This window comes from Actinia tenebrosa, unplaced genomic scaffold, assembly GCF_029948245.1.
Source record: "Actinia tenebrosa isolate PJP-AT-01 unplaced genomic scaffold, QUT_ActTen_1.0 PGA_scaffold4__44_contigs__length_22323623, whole genome shotgun sequence".
Taxonomy (NCBI): Eukaryota; Metazoa; Cnidaria; class Anthozoa; order Actiniaria; family Actiniidae; genus Actinia; species Actinia tenebrosa.
Window position 1 is genome coordinate 11921863 of NW_028292581.1, and position 21848 is coordinate 11943710.

The following is a 21848-nucleotide window of genomic DNA, read 5'->3' on the forward strand; positions in this document are numbered from 1 at the left end:
TAAATAATATAATCTACAGGGGTTTTTTTTAAATATTTCCAGTACTGAGTTCAACTAATTTTTAGTAGTCTTTCCTGTTTTAAAAAAAAAACTAGCTGGCATGGTTGAAATTGGGGTTTTCATATAAAACTAGAAATCTGGCATGGTTGAAATTGTTTTTTTTTTATAAAACTAGAAATCTGGCTTGGTTGAAATTGGGGTTTTCCTATATAACTAGAAATCTGGTATGGTTGAAATTGGGGTTTTCCTATAAAACTAGAAATCTGGCATGGTTGAAATTGGGACGTTCCTATAAAACTAGAAATCTGGCATGCTTTGACTTACATTCACAGTTGACGTTTGTGCACTCGAAGGAGCCACCAACACAAGTGCTGTAAAATTAAAACCACGATCGAATTTAATGCTAATTAATGATATTTAAGACAAAAGTAAAAATTTGAACATGTACGTATTTTAGCACGTATATTCTGGGATAATTTTCGAGAGCGTTTCTCGACCTTTTCTTGATCCATTCTAAAGTCATCTGCAGACAGTGTCCGCAGTAGCTTTCTTGCACCAAAGCCGTGAAGTCAAACAGCTTTATATTGAAGAAATAGTAAGCGCTCGCTTGACGTGTATAGTTGTATAGCACTGAACAGTATTGGCAGCATACACGGTGTCAGAAGAAGCGCGACAAGGAATTTATCTCATAAAGCGCTCACTTCGAGTAATCAAAAACAATATTTATGACAATCTTATTAATTGGGAAGTCTTATCAAAAAGTTTTTGACTTTCAAAGAAAACGCAATAACCGCAACTTAAACGCCAATATTTTCTTAGTATTGATGGGTTGCAAGCATTCCCAAGAGTCAAAAGACAAAAACATGGCGGCCATCTTGGTGCTGTTAACAATGGATGCTAATGAGAATAACGCTCTCCCGAGAGGCCGCGACGACGTGCCATCGAAGGATACTATTAAAATCTCTTACCAGTTATTGCAACCCTCTTTGCGTACTTCTTGATATCTGTACACCTTGTCGTTATGGTAGCATGGACATTCAGTCTTAGGGACACATTTGTGCTCGTTGTTCAAGTAATGGCCTGGCGTGGAACAGTAGCATGCCTCAACGCATCCGCGGCTGGGGAAAAATAATTATTTGTTATATATAGAATACTATAATATACTAAATATTTAGTAAAACTAAACTTTAGGTCAAAAGACTGAAATCAAATGGGATAAAGTAAATAAGGGACATTTGAGCCATTGATCGTTAAATAGATCTATTGCGAAACATTTTAATCTCGTGAGAATTAATTGGTTAGTGTTTCCTTTTTTTGATTTTGTATCATTTCATAGTTTAGCAAACTTCTTTGAAATCAATTGCCCTAGTTCACTTTCACGTCATAGCTTGAACAACAAGAATTTGGAGTAATTTTAATCTGCAGCTGAATATACAGCTCTGGCTTTCAAACATTTTATAAGCCAGTGTTTATTCTATAATATATACAAATAATTGACTATTGTTGCTTTTCTAAATTCTAAAAAAATACAAATTTTCGCAGTTTCCTTTTGGGGTTTTGACCCCTTGACACGACCATGACTCTTAACGTTAAAACCTATTTGAGGGAACATTTATTCATTATTACCTGCTGCAGGTCTGAGAAACCTTTGACAAGTCGTTACATGTCAGAGGGCAAATAGGTTGATTGGTGGCTGGATCTTTATTACACTGTTTGAGAACTTTTCCTGCTTCGCACTTAAATTCTGCAGAAAAATTAATTCAGAAAATCAATATAGAACACTCATTCATTGGTTTTGCATCATTGGGCGTTCAACTGAAACAATAGCTATGATATATAAACTATGAGGTGATAACATCCCTGCTATGATGAGCACTCTTTATCACGTTAAAGGGGTTAGGGTGCGAATAGACCCTTTTCGAGTTCCAAATTACCGCTGTGTTTCTTGATTACAGACTCATTTACTCAGGCTAAGCCTCGATTTTGTGAAGAATATTTACGTGTTCCAGTCAAGGTCCGTCAAGTTTCAAAGTGTTCGTATTGTTGAACTTGTGTATTTTTTACTTTACCGTTGGTATTTGTGAATATTTAGACACTGATTCGAGGCTTAGCCTGAGCAAATGAGTCTGTAATCAAGATAACACAAAACACGACGCATGACATCGTGAGTTAGTTAACGGTCCTCTTCAAAGTTCCATGTGCTATCTTGAATGGTAGCCGTGCCTTTGCATCGAATAGAGACGAACGGTGAGCTTGCAATGATAGAGACATGTGAATAATTGTCCAAGGTGTCTATCATTGCAAGCTCACCGTTCGTCTCGACTCGATGCAAAGGCACGGCTGCTTTTCAAGATGACGCAGGGAACTGTGAAAGGGACTATTCAGTGATAAATACTTCATTAGATTTGGTTGTGGAAAGCGGCAAACTAACCCATCCATCCCTCATGTGCTTGTTCAAATACTCGATCATACTGTGTGTCTGTAGTGACTATGTTTATAAATAGCTATGCCGGAATAGCAGACAAAACAGACAGTTCAATTGTTTCTGCAAATCGACCTCCATTTCTGACGATATTTGGAGATTACATTTTCAAGGGGTGGGAGCCGGGTATCAAAACCCATGCTGACTAAATCAAAGCTGCTTTGACCTAAGCCTAATTATTAATTTAAGGTGTAAAAATCAAAACCGCTTCACTTACTGGAAGCACAGTCAGTGATTATATTTCTCCATCCGTTAACAATGATGTTCTTCTCGGCACAAGCTCTGGCATATGCGGAGACGACTTCACAGAGACAATCCTTGCACTTGCAACCATCACCCAAACACTTTTGAAAGTAATCATTTGGTGGAATGTAACGGTGGCAGTGCTTGAAGATGCCGTTTACGTCGTTAATGTGGCTACAGCTGTCATTGGCATATGTTCGATAGCTGCTGTACAAACTGCACGGGTTGTCGAGGTTTGCCCAGTTGGTTCTGTGGCAGTTTGGATCAACTTGTGCGCTGTCAGGCAACATCCATTCCTTGGAGAAAGCAATAGCTGTGACTTCTGTGTCTCCATCACGTGTGTGGAAGTCATCTCCGGCATTGTGGTTAAAGGTTCCGCAAAGACCACAAGTCTGACCCTCAAGACCAGGTTTAACTGTCAGATAAGCATTGTAACCGGTCCAGGTCAACATGAACCCGATAACTGCATGTACTTGCACGGTCTGCTGGCCAACATGTTCGATGTCAACCAGTTTGGAGTAGTACGTTTTGGGGTTACCATTTTCGACTGTAATTGTTGGCAAGAAATTGTTACCACTCTTTGTACTACCCAATGTAATAAGCGCTGCACCAGTAATGTTTATGATGAGCTGGCGAGAGCAGGCAGCATCAGACTGACAGTTGACGGTTTTCAAAACGATAGAAAATTTCTTGGTTTCTGCGGCGCTGTAGTGACAGTGTTCAGACAAGACATATGCACACCTGCCATGCATATTGTATGACCTGCCATCAAAGGTATTAATGTGTGGATCTCCAAGAACAGAACAAGTTCCTATGATAAAAACATCAAATAAACATGAGTACATTCGGGGAATGACACTCTCATTAAACCTAAAGTTAATAAACAAACTAGAACAAAACAAGACGTACTTTTTGCATGTTAGTAATACAAAGATAAATAGCAGTAGAGTTGTATTTTCACTGCTTTTTCTCAGTCATAAAAACGTCGAGGATTAGACTAAAACTAAAACAATAAGTAGTAGAGCAATCGAATCTAAAAACAAACTATATAAATCAGTTGTCTTACTGCTGTTATACTTCTGAGGATTGTAAAAAACAGCTTCACTGTAGCTATATAATAAGTATACTTTTTTTATGATAAGGAATATGAATACGAGAAGATTTGTCATCTTCCATTAGTTTTTTTTTTAATATATTTTTTTCTCTATAATATACAAACCTTTACAAGGAATCTTTTGACAATTCCATTGTCCACCGTTACAAGTACTATGAAATAAAAATAAATAAACTGTCAAGAACTGGGGAAGCTTAACATATTGCTGTGTTGTTTAGAAATGAGTTTTTTTCATGATAAATAGGAGTTGTTTACGGGCCTAAAGGTCGGATAGGGAAGGCTGTTTCCGAGGTTTTGAATACACGAACCAGGGCCGTTAGGCCTATAATACGTACATCAAATGAGCCCCTTTGAATAACTAGTAACTTTGTAAAATGATTTTATACTATTTATCGTTAAAATGATCTGAAATTTTAGGTTATTTTATTAATACTTATCATTTTATAGTTCCGACTCCCCTTAGACACCGTTGACATGTCCCAAAAGCTAAACAAATTTGCTCGAATACTGATCTCGGAATCCTTTTTAAAACTCTTTTAAAGTTTAGTACTCTTTAAAACTGTGTAGTCGTTTGTGAGACAAGATTTCAGTTCCACTGAGAAAATTGCTGCAGCGGTGATTGGTTTGCTGTTGTCTGAGTCGGAACTATGAATGGCTTCAATTGAAGCGAAATAGACTGCTGAGTAGTAAGTAATGTCTATGTATAGGGTCACTTTAATTTATGCACAAATTAAATATTCATATATTCACGTTGCCATGGCAAATCACCGGAAACGGAAGTAAATGGGGTGATGGATCACCCAATCAGGAGCCAGAAGGGTGACGGAAGTGGGGATGGGTCGCCATCATCCTTACATTACTTACTACTCTGCTGTATAGATTATTCATCTCTTACCAGTTTTCGCATTCACTTTGACGGATAGAACCGTGTGGATAACGGATGTTTGAATGGTGACAGGAACACTTGCTTTTAGCAACACATTTTCCATTATCGAAGTATTCTCCAGTAGGACAATGACAACCATCCAGACATTTGGATTGGCATTTTGAGGGGTCATTGTTCAAGTTGGTGCATTCCAATGGGCAAGCCGATCCGCACTCGCTGTGCACCATACCCGTTGGACATGTGACAGCTAAAAAATGAGACCAAAACATATGGCATTATTGTTTGAGTTTAAACAAAGACAGATGGATAATAACGCCATCATTCGCAAATATGCCTTCTATAGTAACAAGCATAGTAGCAATTATGATCAGTTTTGCTATATATTTAAAGAAATATAATGATTACGCGATACCACAGTGGAAGAGACCATAGAGTAAATGAGTTTTTTTTGTTTTATTTCTGTTTCTGTTTCTGAAGATGACTTTCGCTCAGATTGTCGAAACGACAGTCATTATAACAGTAACAGTCTTTCTCAAGAATACACTCACCCGGACGATCACACTTCACAACAAACTTCAACACCTGGGTTCAAAACCATTTACTCTTAATAAAACGAGTCTATTACATTATATCCGAAAGCTGGATTTTACCTTTTTCTTCTTTTCTTTTCTTTTTTTTTTTTTTTTTTTTTTTTGAAAAAGGGGTTTTAAAAAAGATGACTTTTTTAATGATATCTCGTTAGGTAAGTGGACATTGGTTTAATTAATAAAGTCATTTAACTACTTACGGCATAGAGAGGGACTTCTCCAGGCTAGGGTGGTATTATGGCTCCATGCGCATGCTCGAGAGTACATCGCCAACGCATTGCAGGGGCAGTCACTTCGGGCTGTAGTATTACACGCGCAGACGTCTGCGATACACATATACTTGAATTCTTTACTCGATAGCTTAGGATGGCATGGTTGGAAAGGCGCTGAATTAATTGTTTCACAGATTCTCTCTGCTCGGTTGAGGGCATCTTCGTACGATTCTCCTGGTAAAGTGAAACATGTCTGTGGCTTCGAGGGTTCTTTGGTGCACAAGGTGTCATGAAGCCATGACTTTCCAAAATCATTGATGGTCTTCTTTGTGTAAAGCTTGTTGTCCAAACCAGTAAGATCATTAGATGAGTCACCATCATAGTTACCACAAAGACCCTTTACAGCAATTTTTTGCTCTGCAGCAGTCGATTTGTAGGAATCTGGTAACTTGATCATGACGTTCTCGTAGCCATCCCAATAGATGAAGATATTATCACTGGTTTGCACAATCACGTGGTCGCCAACCTGTTTAAAAATAAAGTTACAATACATCAACAAGGCTGCAAGTCGGACAAATGTCCAGTAAAAATGACCACCGGATTGGTAATCATTGGAAATTTTAACCAGCCAAACAGTTTTTTTCAGGACAAAAATGGCCTACTTATAAAAAATCGAGCTTTGTATTCAAAAATGTTACTTAGGACGACAAAAATCAGATGGGACTTCAATTTCCGCTACCTTGCATTTATACCGTAATATGAATTGTAAGATAAACGCCGGTATGTAAGATATATAATCGTATGTGCTTTCCGTTCGCCCCCGCTGAGCTAACTATGCTGTACTTGCGGTTGTGATTAGCGACAACATCGTGTCTAAATGAGCAAGAATTATAAATGGAGTCAAAAAGTATTCAAATATTACCCTACCTCTCTGATACTTGGCATTTCCTGCTTGTATGGAAGTTTGACGATGTTCTTGTTAATTTTTACAATTTGAGTGTTGCCTACTTTGGGCAAAAGTTCGATGATTTTACCCGCCACATCAATCTTGACTGTCTTTTTGCATTTGCTGTTTATGTCGCACGATGGATCGTTGTCAAGGATAACTTGGAAGTTGATGTTAGGATCATTGATGTAGAGAAGAAGGTACGAACAAATGCCATAGAAAGCGTAATCTGTATGGTCAAACGTACTGAAGTGCGCTCTACCATGTGCCACACAAAGACCAGGTTCTATCAAAAATATATATATATATATATCATTATTGATTACCTGACATCATTGTCACGTCCACTGATTAAAGTCATAATCTTACCGTCAGGTGTAGTAGGATGGTAGGTTGGAGGTGGTGGGGGACTTGTTGCAACAGGTTCTGTTGATTAAAAAAAAAATTTTTTTGAAAATGAAGGTTTGAAATGATAACAGTACACTTCACCACCAAAATTCCTTTACTTATCGTGATAATCACCCATTCATCAACCCAGCATTCAACATTACCAACAACAATAGCTGTAGCAGTAGTATCTTCGATGGCATCATCATCATTATTATCATCAGTAGAATATCACAAGTAAGCTAAGGGTTGACATACATACCCACACACGATGCCCGGCACTCGCTTTCACTATTGAAGCTGTTATCGTTGGCATAACATCCAAGGAAGTCAAAGGTTTTGCAGGACTTAGTGGTTGAATCATGATACCATTTGCTCACAAAATATTCGCTCCCATAGTTGTATTTTGCTGGATTCCATAGCCTGTCGCAAACTTTACCCGTTTGTGCAGGAACTGTGGAAAATTAATAATAAACAAAATTGTATCTTGTAATTGCATTTTGTAATTGTATCTAATTATCATCATCATCGTCATCGTCATCGTCACCGTCACCGTCATCGTCATCGTTATCGTCACCGTCACCGTCACCGTCACCGTCACCGTCACCGTCACCGTCACCGTCACCGTCACCGTCACCGTCATCGTCACCGTCACCGTCATCGTCACCGTCACCGTCATCGTCACCGTCACCGTCACCGTCACCGTCACCGTCACCGTCACCGTCATCGTCATCGTCTTTTTGTCATCGTCATCGTCATCGTCATCGTCATCGTCATCGTCATCGTCATCGTCATCGTCATCGTCATCGTCATCGTCATCGTCATCGTCATCGTCATCGTCATCGTCATCGTCATCGTCATCGTCATCGTCTTTTTTGTCATCGCCATCATCATCGTCATCGTCATCGTCATCGTCATCGTCGTCATCGTCATCGTCATCGTCATCGTCATCGTCATCGTCATCGTCATTTCGTATCTTATTTTTGACGAATGTGTTAGTTGGTTAGTCCTATCTCATTTGTGAGAACTTAATGAACTCACTCATGACATCTTAGCTATCTCCGCTGAACTTTACCCTTTGTGAATCCCTTTCTTTAGTGAGTCGCTTAATTAAGGACATGGCAAATACTAGTTATGCAATGTTTTTTGAGTGACATACTATATGTAATATCTCACACGTCGCTTCTACTTACACGAGCCTTCAGGCGATATGCTACTAAGATATGCACCTGGGCGCAAAATGTCAACAAATTTCCGTTCTATATTATAATGTTTTCCCACTCATAATAAATATTTTCAATTGTTATTTGATGACTTACTGCAGTTTGCCTCGCAAATGTTTTGGTTCAAGGTCAGTGATGTTCCGTTACACGCATTCCTGAGCGTTTTCAAGAAGGCTAAACATGTGGATGTAGAATCACTGTTTCCAGTCCAATCCAAGTTGTTGACGTTTTGGCCAGCAGTTGTAAGAATCTTATCGACAATCAACTTGCTGTAGCCAGGCTGGACGTTCATGTTACATCTTGACTTAACTAAGGAGAATATATAAAAAAGTCAAAATCAATTTTGTCATTGTGTTTTATGATGCCCTGTGGAGAGGAGGCCGGGGAGGCCGGGATAAGGAAAAAAAGCTTAATAACTTTACCAGTGAAAACTTTTGTGACACCATTTTGTTTTACCATTGAATCCCTATCGCTCCCCCCCTCCTCCCTCCTAGTGGCCTGCATAAAATCCCTTTATCCGTCAAGGTTTCCTAAATACAACTTACCGGTACATCCATCGCCAGAATATCCTGGGATACATATTGTCTCGTACACCATATCGGTCGCATTTAGCTTGCAGTCTCCTCTATTGCCAGGATCGTGAGCACATTTACCTGCAAAGAATGACATTCGTAATGCATATAAGGAATAAGAAGCCTACAGAAATCAAGGATGGCGTAGCAGTTGTGCACTCGCTTCTCGCCTATAGGGTCTAGAATTCTATTCCCTGACTCGACATCACATGTGAGTATAACATGCTATGTCTTTCCCTTGAATCGAGGTACATTGATTTTCCTCCCTCCACAAAAATTAACGCGCTAAATGCCGATTCGACTTTGACAAGCCCAGAGGCTGTCAGGGAATCGATAAACAATTTGAAGGCAATCCTCAATGTAATTCTTGGACCAGCTACTTATCATGATGTACGTTTCCTTGATATGCATTTATAATAATAATAACAATAACATTAATAATAATAATAAAATTATTAGTATTATTATTAATAAAAATAAAAAATAAAATTTAATAATAATAATGATAATAACAATAATAATAATAAATGTTATTACTTACTGGCATTACATCGCGGGCCAGTGTACTCAAAGGCACAATCACAGACATTGGGCCTTACGCATTTTCCGAAATTCTCGCAGAAGGGTACACAGGATGCTAAAACATAAAAAATAAAATTTAATAACATGTTTCTTTATTCATATACCATTACCCTTTCTTGAACCTCTAAGTTCATCCTTACCTAAAACTACCCTTTCGTTTACTCATTCTTCAACTTTCCATCTTCAATTGCTTACTTTTATCCTGGTTTATTGATTTATCAACCGAAGTATTTGTTTACATGTTCAATCACAAAGACCATTTTATTTATTTTTCTCACAATTTTTTCAGTAGGGTGTGGACCGCGACGTTTCAACTGCTACTGCGCGCTATTTCTTCATCAGGCGATGGTGTAGACTGGAAGGTGTCCTACTTATATACCTTCTTATATACCGTCATGTTCAATATCTTTATTTATTTATTTATTTTATGCATGGCGTTGATGTCAGTGTGACAAGAAAGTTCACTTTTTACAGTCTACTCTCCCAACATGTTCCCCAACATACAAACTTGCCCTACAAATCAAGCGAATAAACTCCCGAACTTGCTTAATAGTGGAATGTTAGTCATGAACTTACCATGTTCACATAGGCTGCCGAAGAATCCAGAAGGACACTGGCAGGTATTCCTCTGTGGATCTTTACAAGTTCCTCCATTCTTGCAAGGTGTACTACAAACGGCTGTAATGTGATAAAATTGGAGTTAACGATGATGTGAATAAGAAATCGCGAAATGCAATATTATTTACGTCCTTCGAACTATATCCTAACTCGAAAAGTGAAATTCTTAACAGTTGAAGTGAAAACGAATATATAAAATGACATTAGGGAACGCAAAGAGACCGTAAAGGACAGAGAAGAACTTTCGCGCTATCCTTGGAATATGGGATAACGTAATTCCTCGAAAGTTATCTTTAGATGTGCGAACGTCTTAGGTATTGATACCTTCCGCTTCTGGTTCAGTCAAAGCTAATCGATCAACGAGAACATAAAGCATTAAATGATTAGGCTATCCTGCGCACTCGTGCTCCTGAATCAATATATCTTCTTTGTTAGTCAGTATTTATTGTTAAAGTTATCTTTAGCACAGCTATACTAAAGTTGGTGCTTTGATCACATGCGCTCCAGAAATTCTTGGCACAAGGCACCTAAAGTAAGTCTAGAGATGAACATTTACCAGTTTCGCAGCTTGATCCAGTATAGCCACCGGGACACTGACAGACACCGTTTTGGCAGACACCGCCGTTCTGGCAGGTTGGGTTACATTTTTCTAAAAATATCAATAAAAATAGGTTAAGAGGAATTTTTTTTCTATAATGAGCAATAACGGCAAAAAGCGCAAAAACTAGTTTTGATCCCAATTTTCGTTTTGGGTTAACACTCAAAACCTTTTTCAAACAGTTAGAAAATGATGTGACAAAATGCCTGTTTGAAGCGGTATTTTCAATTGTACAAAGATGTTTTGTTGCATTTGTGTTAGAATGTTGCTTTGTCAGGCTTCATAATAAAAAATATATGGGAAATAAGCAAATGAATACGCCCCAATTTTTGAAAGTCCGGATAACTGAAGTCTTTGAGGATAATATGACTCACTTATGACAATGTAAACTTGATTAGTAAACATTTTCGCCTGGGAGCCACTTGCAGTTGAAAAATTTTGGGTTTAAAGCGAAAAGAACAATAGGGTTTAGTAAATGACGTCATTTACTCACAATTTAGATGCTGAATAAAATTGATAAATTTTAACCCCCACTTTTTACTGTGAAGAAAATATGTTGCATGGCTACTATTGGGGCCATATAGTTAAGTTTAAACAAGTTTAAAGTCATTTTCAATTTTCATCGATTTTTATCCAAATGCCCCTTTAACATTTGGCGCAAACATATAGCTTTTAAAAGATCGTTGTTTCCTACTAAAAAAAAACAACAAAAAAAAAAAAACAATTATATATCTGGTTGGGTCAACTTACTGTTCTCGCATAAATTGCCATCGAACCCTGCAGGGCATACGCACGTTCCGTTCACACATGTGCCATCATTCTCACAGGGGTAGAGTTCACAACCTGGAAGAAACAAAATTTTCAGACCAAGCTAAATTGTTTAGTTGTTTTAGCAAGTGGATTTGTTGTTCGGAGAGTCTTGGTATCTACTTATATTACTTTCAAAAAAAGCTGATAAGGGGTAGAGGTTACAACCTGGAAGGAAATCTTTATACCAAGCTGAGTTGTTTAGTTGTTTGAGCAAGTGGATTTGTTGTTAGGATGGTCCTGGTATTTCCTTATATTACTTTCATAAAAAAGGTGATAAAGTAATGCTGTATTGTGATTTTACATCAGAGCAAATTAGACATCACGGCCTAATTTATCAAATAACTAACCGTCATGAAATATATTTTTCACTGAGATAACAATCTGCAGACATCTATCTTAACAGGAACTCTAGCAAACCATAATTTATCGTAATATCTCATGCAAGCGTGATATGCCAAAAACGACAACCCCAGTTAACTATTAAATCAAATAAAATGAATACTCATTGAATAGGCCCTTTGCAGCTAAGCAATCACGTGTTGATTAATTCACTGAGAGCAAATGAATGAACATTTTGATTCCCATGGGTGAAATATACTGGTGAGGAAACAACATTTCTACAACCTGTTTCGAGAGATTGTAATAAAACTGCAATTCGTAACACACTGGGTACACATGTTTTCATTCATTTCTTTACAAGTAGCTAAAAAGAATCACCAATTTAATATAAAAACAAAAATTTTGCATTCCAGTACAGACACGTGACCGTTAACTGTAAAGGGCCTATTATGCCCTAGTTTTCCAATTATCCAAGGAGCATGATTACAAATAATGTTAACCATACCTGATCGCTTGTTTAATGTTGGTACCTGGCTTCTTTTTTGGGATGAAGTGTCTAAAATATATAAAGAAATCAAATCTCCATTACACATTTCTTCGCGTATTTCCTTACTATACTTTTCCTCCTTGCTCTCTTCCTTTCGCTCTCTCTTTTTTTCATTCATTCATTCTTTTGTTTTTTTCTTTTCTTTCTTTTAATTTTCATCGTTCATTCCCTCCTTTCTATTTTTCCTTCCTTGTTTATCTTTCTTTAATCTTTTTCTTTCCTTTCTTCCTTTTTCTTTTCAATTCCCATTCTCTCTTTATTTTCTTCTTCCTTTCTTACATTAACCCGCTATTCTTTTTTCACTCCTTCCACCCAAACTTTTTGACTTCCTTTTTTCTTTTTACTTAATACTCCGTATTACTACCTTCCTTCAAGTTCTTTCTTTCGGTCATTTTTAGCATTCTTTCTTACTTTTTTTTTTTTAATTATTATTTTTATCTTTTAGTAATTTATAATTCAGAAGAACTCACCCTTTTCTGAAAAACCACAGGCATCTTTGCACTCTTTCTTGCTGTTGAAGATACCATTCTCGCGGTTATCCTCAGCATCAAAGCTGGTCGTTCGAACACAAACACCAAATCGTCTTCCAGTGGTTTTACTCTTGACGACAAGCTTGTGGTAGTATTTGTCAGAGTTTGGAAGGAAAATGCTACAAGACTTCTTGGATTCCTCAGAGTCTAAATAAGTCATATAGAAGTATGAAATAACTTATTAGACACCTCATACATGCATAAATGTATGCATATACACTTATTTCAATAAAGTTAGTCACCAAAAACCTAGAAAGCTGAGATCACTGAGCATCATGGGAAACTTTTCTTATCAAAAAAGTACATATATACAAAGCTTTTTTAAAACAAACTGCAGCTCGATGATGCTCAGAAGAGGTGAGACTGTAACCGGTAAAAGATTCGAAAGTCCATGAACAATTATCAAGCTGTTGAACGTGTAAAATGAATTTACCCATAATCCTTGTCGGCCTCAGCTTTATAGCTTTTCAGGTGACTAACTTTATTGAAATAGGTGTATAAGTATTTAACAAAAGATATAACAATTCGAATAAGCTTAATATTTTCAAGAATGATCAATTACAAGCTGCCTATAATAGCTAGAGTTGTTATTGAACTTTTTATTTTGAAGTTTGACTCAAAAGTTTGATACTTATTAGAACACCTATCCTTTTTAAGAAAAAACTTCTAATTTTATGTAATTACTAGTAATGCCAAGATGAAAATTAATGACTATATAAGCTTACTAGAAAAGTAGCGAAAAAGAAAATAAGCTTTGTGAGAGGAGGGTGGCATGGGTGGCGTAGTGGTTTACCGCTCGCCTCTCACCACTCTGGTCCGTGTTCGAGCCCTGGCTCAGACTGGATCATATGGGAGTTGAGTTTGTTTGTTGTGTTGTTCTCTCCCTTGCCACGAGGGTTTTCTCCGGATCTCCGGTTCCCTCCCTCCGTAAAAAGCAACATTTGACTTGAGTGTTGTATGTTGTAAATATAGAATGTAGTGGGAGTGCGTGTGGAGGGAACCTCACGGAAGAGCCCCGTATGGGGAGTGGTGGTTGTAAAAATATAAGTTATATATATAAGTTAATTATTTAACATAAGACGAAGAGAAAAGGTTATTATAAAAATGTAATAATTCTTCCTTACCACTACATTTGGCCAAGCACTCTTGATGTGTAGCCTTCTTGCTAATGTCAACACCATTGGCTTGCTCTTCGATCAAGCTGAAAAGATGGCGCTGGCATTCACCTTCGGCTCTGTCGGCAAAGTCAAATAAGGCATCCACGCGCTTGAACACTCCCTCAGATGGTCGACTTTCGAGGAAACATTTGGATTCTACAAGAAAAAAGTTATGGTCAGATGATTTGCTATAAAATAACTTAAGCTCAAATCAACTGGGAAACAACAGAAGAAAACATGCAGTCTTTTTTTTCCTCATAAATAAGTAAATTGGATCTTTTAATTTGTTGTTAGCTTTTGCCTAGCTGCAGCATAGAGGCTTAGGCGGCATTCAAAATGTATGGCAGGGGGGGGGGGGGGGCAGATGAAATTGAGGGGGAATAGGGAATTTTTTTGTAGGAAAATGGGGGGATTGGGCAAATTTTTATCAGAAAAATGGGGGGATGCACAATTGTTGGAAGAAGCTACAAGCCTTGCTTCGGGGGGATCGTATTTTTTGCATGACTTTAAGGAAGGTGTTAATAATTATTCTGGACATTTCAAATTTACACCTCTCCCCCCTTCCCCCCCCCGCCATAGATTATGAACGCAGCCTTACTTCATTCGATTTTTTTTGTAGGTTTTGCCTTATTATCATTGCTTGTGTTGTTGTTTATGTTGTTGCTTTTGTAAACTAAAACCGGTTACCTTACTATATATATGAAAGCTAATCCCCTCCTTTGATTGGGCAATGCAATCAGGGATGAGAAATCCCTTGACTAAGTACTTTAATAAAATTAAATCTAAACCTATAGACTGTATGGATTTCATATGGACGCCTTCACAGGATCTTTCTGATATTATGTATCTTGCCGTCAGTGTTGTCGTTACCTTTTGAACGCGGCTGAAGCGGCTTATCCTCTGCTGGTACAAGATCTTCAACTAAAATTGAATGTTAAAAATAAATTATTCAGTTATCACTAATGATAAGCAGTATCCTTAGAGATAAGAAGCACCACTATGACACGCGAGGGGAGGGGAGGGGAGAGGATGGGCTGACTCATTACTGATTTATGAATAAAAACATTAGCTAAATAAAAATTTAAATCTTCCTGAATTTTATACTAACTATACTATACCAACTTTTTTATTTTTTTATTTATTTTTTCTTCGTTCAAAGATTTTTCATACATAAGAAATGGTTAAAAATCTTAAATTCGAAAAGATAATCGAAGAACGAGTAACCAGAAAAAGAAAAAAAATAGATCGGTTTGTGGAATACTAAAAAAAATCCAAAAAAAAAAAATCAAAGAACGAGAAGAAAAAACTTCAAAAATCAAAAAGAAATTTAAAAAAAATTTTTTTTTATAACAAGGATATGAAAAAACTGACAAAATCCAAAGAGATATCGGTGAACATGGTAGAACGAGGATAAGAAAAAATTTAGTTTTTGGATTAAAAAATCAAAAATTATTGCTTTCAAAAAAAAATCAGTTTTTATAGATTTCCCAAAATCGTAAATTCAAGAAGATAAATAGAAAACAATAAAAGAGGAAAAACCAAGTTGAAAAAATAGGTAATTGAGGACATTGTCAATTAATAAACCCGCGTAAAATTGTAAAATAATCTACGGTCAAGTAACTGAAAAAAGACTGAAAAAATAGGTATTTCTGGAGAAAGAAAATCGAAAATTCAGAAAAAGTAATGAGGTAAAGAAGGAGGTGTGATTGAGTTGTCAAAGTAACATGACTTCAACCACAAGAATTTAATTTTCAATACAGTGGGTATGGTTTACATTACTGATAACTCATAGCCATTAACAAATCTCGAAAAACTTTAAAACACTACAAACTTCACGTTCACTTCGTAATGACAAATCGTACCATAAATATTTGGCAACGATATCAAAATTGCGTCTGGGCATGATTTCCCCCCGTTAATAACCAATTAATTTTCATTCCAAGAAAATATTGAAAAAATTAAGTTGAAAAAAAGAACTTAAAATTAAAATTTTTGTGAAATCAAATTTATTTTTTGAGAAACACCTAAAAATTCCCGAGAGATATTTTTTGTTAAATTTAAAAAGATAGCCGAGAAACGTCGGAGCGAACAGGGAAAAAAAAAATTTTTTTTTGCCATCCTTTTTATCCTAATCAATTCATTATCGTTTCAAGAAAATCTATTCTACTCGAAGAAATCAGTGTATTCTAGTTTAAAAAATTGAAATTTAACGAAAAATTCAAAATTTTGTTGAAATAAAATATTTTTTTCTGATAAATACTTTTTCTTTTTCAAAAAAGAAAAACTTTGTCCTGAGAGAGTTCTGTTCATCGGGGCGTTTGATTGCATACTTAGAATTAATCACTTAGAATTAAGGAGAGAATGAAAACGAAAAAAAAATTTTGAAGCGATATAAATTAATTTTAACGATATCCTCTAGAGAATCTTCTTTCTATTTTCTACCAACCCTTTTCATCCCCAATTCTCACTATTAAAGTAACTTTTACATAACTATCATATGATTGCATAAGTTTTCAGAGTCGTTATATAACATCAAGGCGTATCGTTACATCCTAATTACAATAACTGGAAAAGGATTCTTATCAATAGAATTACATTTTTAGGGAATATAAATTTATTAATTTTCAGAATATAGTTCCATTCAAACTATCCCTTTTTACTTGGCCCAATGCACAAACTAAAACGGGCTATTTTGTTTCGTTTAACTGAAAATTTGACTTTCTTTTCTTCCTAGTTGTAATTTTTCCTTCTCTTTTATTTTTCTTTTCCTTTGACCATTCATTATTTTATCCATTCTTCCCCATTTTCTCTCTCTCAGCAATTCGATTTTTCTCCTATTACTTTCTAAAAATTTACCATAAAACCTTTTCGAGAGCTTTTATATTTTTCGCGCCAAAAATGTACTTCTTTGGCCTATTTTTACTCAGTTCTAATTCTTTATTTTATTGATTAAACTAAAGTTGGTATTACCTTTGAACTACTCCCAACTTTTACTTTTAAAAAGACATTCACTTTCTCCCCTTACTTTTTAAAATTTTACCTTAAAACTGTTTCGAGAGCTTTCGTATTTTTTTCGCCAAAAATTTGCTTTGTTGGCCTGTTTTTACTCAGTTCTAATACTAAAGTTGGTATTACCCCGCTTAAACTACTCCCAACTTTTACTTTTCAAAAGACATTCCAACAACTAAACTTTTTTCTAAACAACACGACCAATTTCGCCCTTAAAAACCTCTTAAATAAAACACAGTTTCTTACCACTTCGCTGTTCTCTGGCAAGAGCTGCTAAGTTATCTATTTCACGTTCAAATGCTCCGGGTACATTAACACTAAAACAGCAAGAAGAAAAGTAAAGTTAGTCCTTAACTTAATAAAATAACAAGGGATAAATTTGATGGTCAAGAAGTGGGATATTCAAAACCTTTCTCCAAGAACCTAAAAAAGAGGTCAAACTGACTGAGATTTGGTAAATTTGTTACTCCCAAGGTATTCGTAAAACTCCTTAGAAAATTGGTAATGTTTGAACTAGAAGTGATTGCCAGTCCTGACTTCATCTTCTCTTTCTCTCTCAGTCTTTGCGCTGCTTTATCCTCTTTTAGTTTTGTGAGTTTTCTTTTTTTTAATGAAAAACCTGTTGGATATACTTTTTACTTACCTAGCATCGGTGATTGGGGCAGTGAGGTGGACGGTCAAAATGATCAGAAGCCATGAGGACAAAACTGCTGGGATCACACGAAATCGTATGTGCATTTTAGCTTAATAGAACAGCGAAAAATATTCCTTTCCCCTCTTTCTGTGAGAGGGCGCAACAGTCCTTTTTCTCTTTCAGAATTTTAGGGCTTTTAATAGAAAATTCTCTAAGAGATTTTACGAAATAGGAAGACAGATTTCTTCTTGAGGCCCTAGGCTGTGGCCTTAGAATAAGGGTGAGAAATCTCAGATTGGCCTTTTTGTAGCGGAAAAACAGGTTTAGTGATGAGCCAATAGGAAGCATGGAATACAAAATTGAATGCTTCGCCTAAAGTCCGCTGTGACTATAGAGACATACTAACAAGCCGTCCAAATCTTACAGCTACAATTATAACTTACTAAAAACCAATCAATGTCTACCTCATGGACAAAATAATCGTCAGTTACTTAGTTACTTCTGAAACTGCCTCCACAAAAATTCAAAACATAATAGAACCAATAAAGTCCACCAATCAAATGGCTGGGAATTTCGATCACTCTAGAAAAATTGACGGATGCTTTATGTACATTAGAAAACTCATTTGAAAAATATGAAATATTAACGAAAATTAAAGGAAATTTTTGCACTCCCACTCTCAGACAACCTTGGAAATGCCGGGCACATTTGCAGTACAAAATTATTCCCCAAAAAAGATTTCAGTGTTTTTTGTCAAAGTTTTCTCTTGTGTTTGACTTTCATTTTCGTGAACTTACTCATATTTTTCGTCAATTTATATTATTGATTTAATATTTAAATTTTTGCACTCCCACTCTCAGACAACCTTGGAAATGCCGGGCACATTTGCAGTACAAAATTATTCCCCAAAAAAGATTTCAGTGTTTTTTGTCAAAGTTTTCTCTTGTGTTTGACTTTCATTTTCGTGAACTTACTCATATTTTTCGTCAATTTATATTATTGATTTAATATTTATTTTTAAATATACTGTTTATTTCTTCGATATTTCGCTAACTTGTTTTCAAGTGATAACTTGATTCAAGGCTAGTCAACTGAAACTCAAAGAAAATTTCAAAAAATCGTGCTCAAAAAATAACCATTAATATAGAGAAAATATAGTGTCTTTTACAGAGTAAATATAATAAAGCAACAGAGCTGTTTTTACGTTTGTTGACTTAGCGACACCGAAATAGAAAAAATACAATTGATATTATTATGATATTTAGTCACACAAAATATTATGGTCTGATTTTTCTCGAAGGAAGCGTGTAAATACAATCGTTTTACAAAGCGAGGTATTCGACTTTATTCAACCATAAAATAATACCGATTCATGTTAATGAAGTGAGGAGGAATCACTGAAAAAATTAGAGATACAAATAATTAAATAACGATGAAGGTTTAAAGTCTGCTGATAATCCAATGATCCCAACTGAAAAGTTTCATTTTGTTGAAAAATCTTTTGCTGAAATTTATTTAAACAAGAATAAAAAAGTCTGACACCCTGAGGCTGAGTGGAAGGAAAAACTCGCATTTGCAGTCCCGTTTTTCCATTCCTTTTCGTTTCTTTTCTTTCTTTTTCCTTTTCAGTTAAAGAAATTCTCTTTTAAGTACTTCGAATAAAAATCTTACTGAAATTTTGTAGTTTTGCCGGCAACTACGAGGAATTAAAATCATCCAAATTTGAACACTGAGAGCATGACGACCGCATGATACAAAACTAATTCCGCCCGAAGCAAAAATAAAAACTACTCTGAAATACAAAGTAGAATAAATTCATGAACAAAAAAATAATGGAAATCCGTTCCTAAAGCTAGTTAATTAGTTGAAAAACATTTGTCATTCATTGGATTCATTTTCTTGCATTAGAAATTGTTAGATTTGCTATTTCTTGGAATTAAAAAAAAAAATTAAAATTTCGTACAATTAAAAAAGGAAAAACAATGAGACTTATTCAGTGTTTTCTTGTTCGGTATTCCCTTGTCTAGGTGGTTGAAAATGTGTGGCTCAGTGTTTTATAGTGCCACCTCTAAAGCTGGAATCTACCATAATATCCTCTGATAGATTTCCATTATTATAATGCAGTCGAGGAACGGGTTGGGAATGCAGAAAACGGGGAAAGGAGTAAAAGAAGCGAAGCAGAACCAACCAAACAGCACAACAAACTCTGCCAATCCTTATCGAAGCCAGAAAAAAAATACTAAAAAATTAATACCAACTCTAAATTGTTTTCTTATGTAAGCTGGTTTAACGATATTTTATGAAAAACTAAGTTCCTTAAACTGCTTAAAAATAGCAATAAAAATCTGATGGATAAAATGGCTGGAATAACTATAATTATCCATCTGCATTTCAATTTCTTGACCGAGAATTAAGGTGGCTCGATCAATACGATTTACTAAACACTACTGTGTAAATGTATCTTTATACTTATCCAGAGAACACCGAATGAAATCAGGAAAAATGAAGCGATAAGTACACTCCGAGTGCCTCTCGACTCTGGGATATCAAATCCGATCCCCTAATTCATCATCCCATATGAGTTTTCCGGATTCTCCGGTTTTCCTACCTCTACAAAACCTGTTTAACAAGTAGTAATTTACAATGCTATTTGTGGGTTATCCGTGCCCTGACTTTGATTGACACAGAGGTTTTTTCGGGGTATCGATTAAAGGGTTTTTTTTAGAACTTCCATGGAGTTGGGTTGTTTTGTTTGTTTGTTTGTTTTTTGTCGTTGTTGTTTGTTTATTTTTGTTGTTTGTTTATTTTTGTTGTTTGTTTATTTTTGTTGTTTGTTTGTTTGTTTGTTTGTTTGTTTGTTTTTGTTTGTTTGTTTTTGTTTGTTTGTTTTTGTTTGTTTGTTTGTTTTTGTTTGTTTGTTTTTTAGTTTAGTTTTGTATCATGGTTTTTTGTTGTTGTTGTTTGTTTTCTGTTTGTTAGTTTGTTTTTTGTAGTTGTTTTTTGCCTGTATGTATGTAAGTGTTGCATGTCTAGAGAATCAGATCAGTCCAATACTAAGGCGAGGTGCTACAAACAAGCAAAGACTACAAACCAAAAGAGAATATCATACTTACTAATATCTGAAAATATGAATTTTTAGTAAAGTGATAGAACTACAAAAAGCATAGTTTGCAAAACATATATTGGATGGCACTAAACAGCCACACAATTCCAACCACAATTACATTTATTGCGATAATTTACAATATTGGAAGATTTCTCTGAGAATTTTCTCAATTGTTCAGTTGTTATAAAAAACCAGCATTCACTTTCGATTTATTAGTGTCTGTTGCTTCAAGTTCCGTTTATGCTAATGACGCAAAGTGAAATTAGTGACGTCAGGCGAAATTGGCCAATAGTTGCCTTCAAGATTTGGTGAAAAATACGGAACATGTTCGGTTTTGCGACCCAGACTTGACAGTTCTTGGAAACTTAGATCGCCGTAGAACAATTGATCTAGACGGAAATAATCAAAAAGCGAATAATGTTCCACTGCTTATAGAGTTGGCTGGGACGCAAAACCATGTATAAGAAATTTGGAAAAGAGTGGAAAAGAGTGGAAAAGTGTTAAATGGATTATTCGTTAATAATTGATTAATAAATTAAAATTTCTATTTCTATTTTCGTATATTTACTTACAGTAAGGACAACCGAGCCGTGAACTCTATGATTTTTTTTTGTCACTTTTTTAAAGTGTATGTCAAGGAAAATTTTTTTTTTCAAAATCACTTATATGTGAACAGTGTGGTAGTATGGTTGCAGTATTTTTGTATGTGGACTTCTCTTTTCAAAGATATAAATATTTGAAAATTACAATATGCAAATGAAATTCCAGAATATGTTAAGTTTTGCAGTGTGATTTACGACAAGTGTTTTGAAGTGAAATAACCCAAAAGTGTCGATAAAGCCAAGTATTTCAGTTATAAGGATGATTTGCAATTGAAAAAACATCAGTACTTTCCACAACAGCATTTTGGTTTTATAAATTAGTCTTGAATTTCCGTCATCTAATTTGCATATTGATATTTTAAATGTTTAAGAAAATTTCACATACGAAAATACTGCAACCATACTACTACACTATTTACATATAAATGATTTAGCAAAAACAAATTTCCTTGATATTCACTTTAAAATTTAAATTTAAAATCATCCTTTTAGCCAATCAATTGGAAATCAGTTTATTTCGATCACTCGGTATATTTAAGCTCATTGCTTCATTTTAAAGGGTTTGAAACAACAGAAAGTTCAGAAAAAGATAACCAGAAAAAATCTTGAAGTATTCGCTTTTGTAGTGTCCTTTCCGTAATTTCTTTATTGATTCGTCTTGAAA

The 21848-nt window shown here is 35.5% G+C and overlaps 1 protein-coding gene across 2 annotated transcripts in view; it reads right to left on the reverse strand.

Moving 5' to 3' along the window:
- LOC116293413 (uncharacterized) overlaps positions 1-17735 on the reverse strand; it is a 63990-nt gene extending 46255 nt beyond the window's left edge. For both annotated transcript variants that reach the window (XM_089036492.1, XM_089036491.1), the window contains exons 1-22: positions 17486-17735; positions 17089-17159; positions 14704-14754; positions 13801-13989; positions 12617-12823; positions 12105-12155; positions 11201-11293; positions 10409-10501; positions 9811-9912; positions 9194-9289; positions 8626-8733; positions 8177-8389; positions 7120-7311; positions 6840-6896; positions 6452-6756; positions 5513-6050; positions 4735-4972; positions 3945-3991; positions 2700-3536; positions 1627-1744; positions 969-1118; positions 325-371 (exon numbers count right to left, since the gene is read on the reverse strand). In XM_089036492.1, coding sequence (XP_088892618.1) covers positions 325-371; positions 969-1118; positions 1627-1744; positions 2700-3536; positions 3945-3991; positions 4735-4972; positions 5513-6050; positions 6452-6756; positions 6840-6896; positions 7120-7311; positions 8177-8389; positions 8626-8733; positions 9194-9289; positions 9811-9912; positions 10409-10501; positions 11201-11293; positions 12105-12155; positions 12617-12823; positions 13801-13989; positions 14704-14754; positions 17089-17159; positions 17486-17580 — 3898 coding nt within the window. In that variant the 5' untranslated portion in view covers positions 17581-17735. The remainder of the gene's footprint in view (positions 1-324; positions 372-968; positions 1119-1626; positions 1745-2699; positions 3537-3944; positions 3992-4734; positions 4973-5512; positions 6051-6451; positions 6757-6839; positions 6897-7119; positions 7312-8176; positions 8390-8625; positions 8734-9193; positions 9290-9810; positions 9913-10408; positions 10502-11200; positions 11294-12104; positions 12156-12616; positions 12824-13800; positions 13990-14703; positions 14755-17088; positions 17160-17485) is intronic.
- Between the last annotated feature and the right edge of the window lie 4113 nt (positions 17736-21848).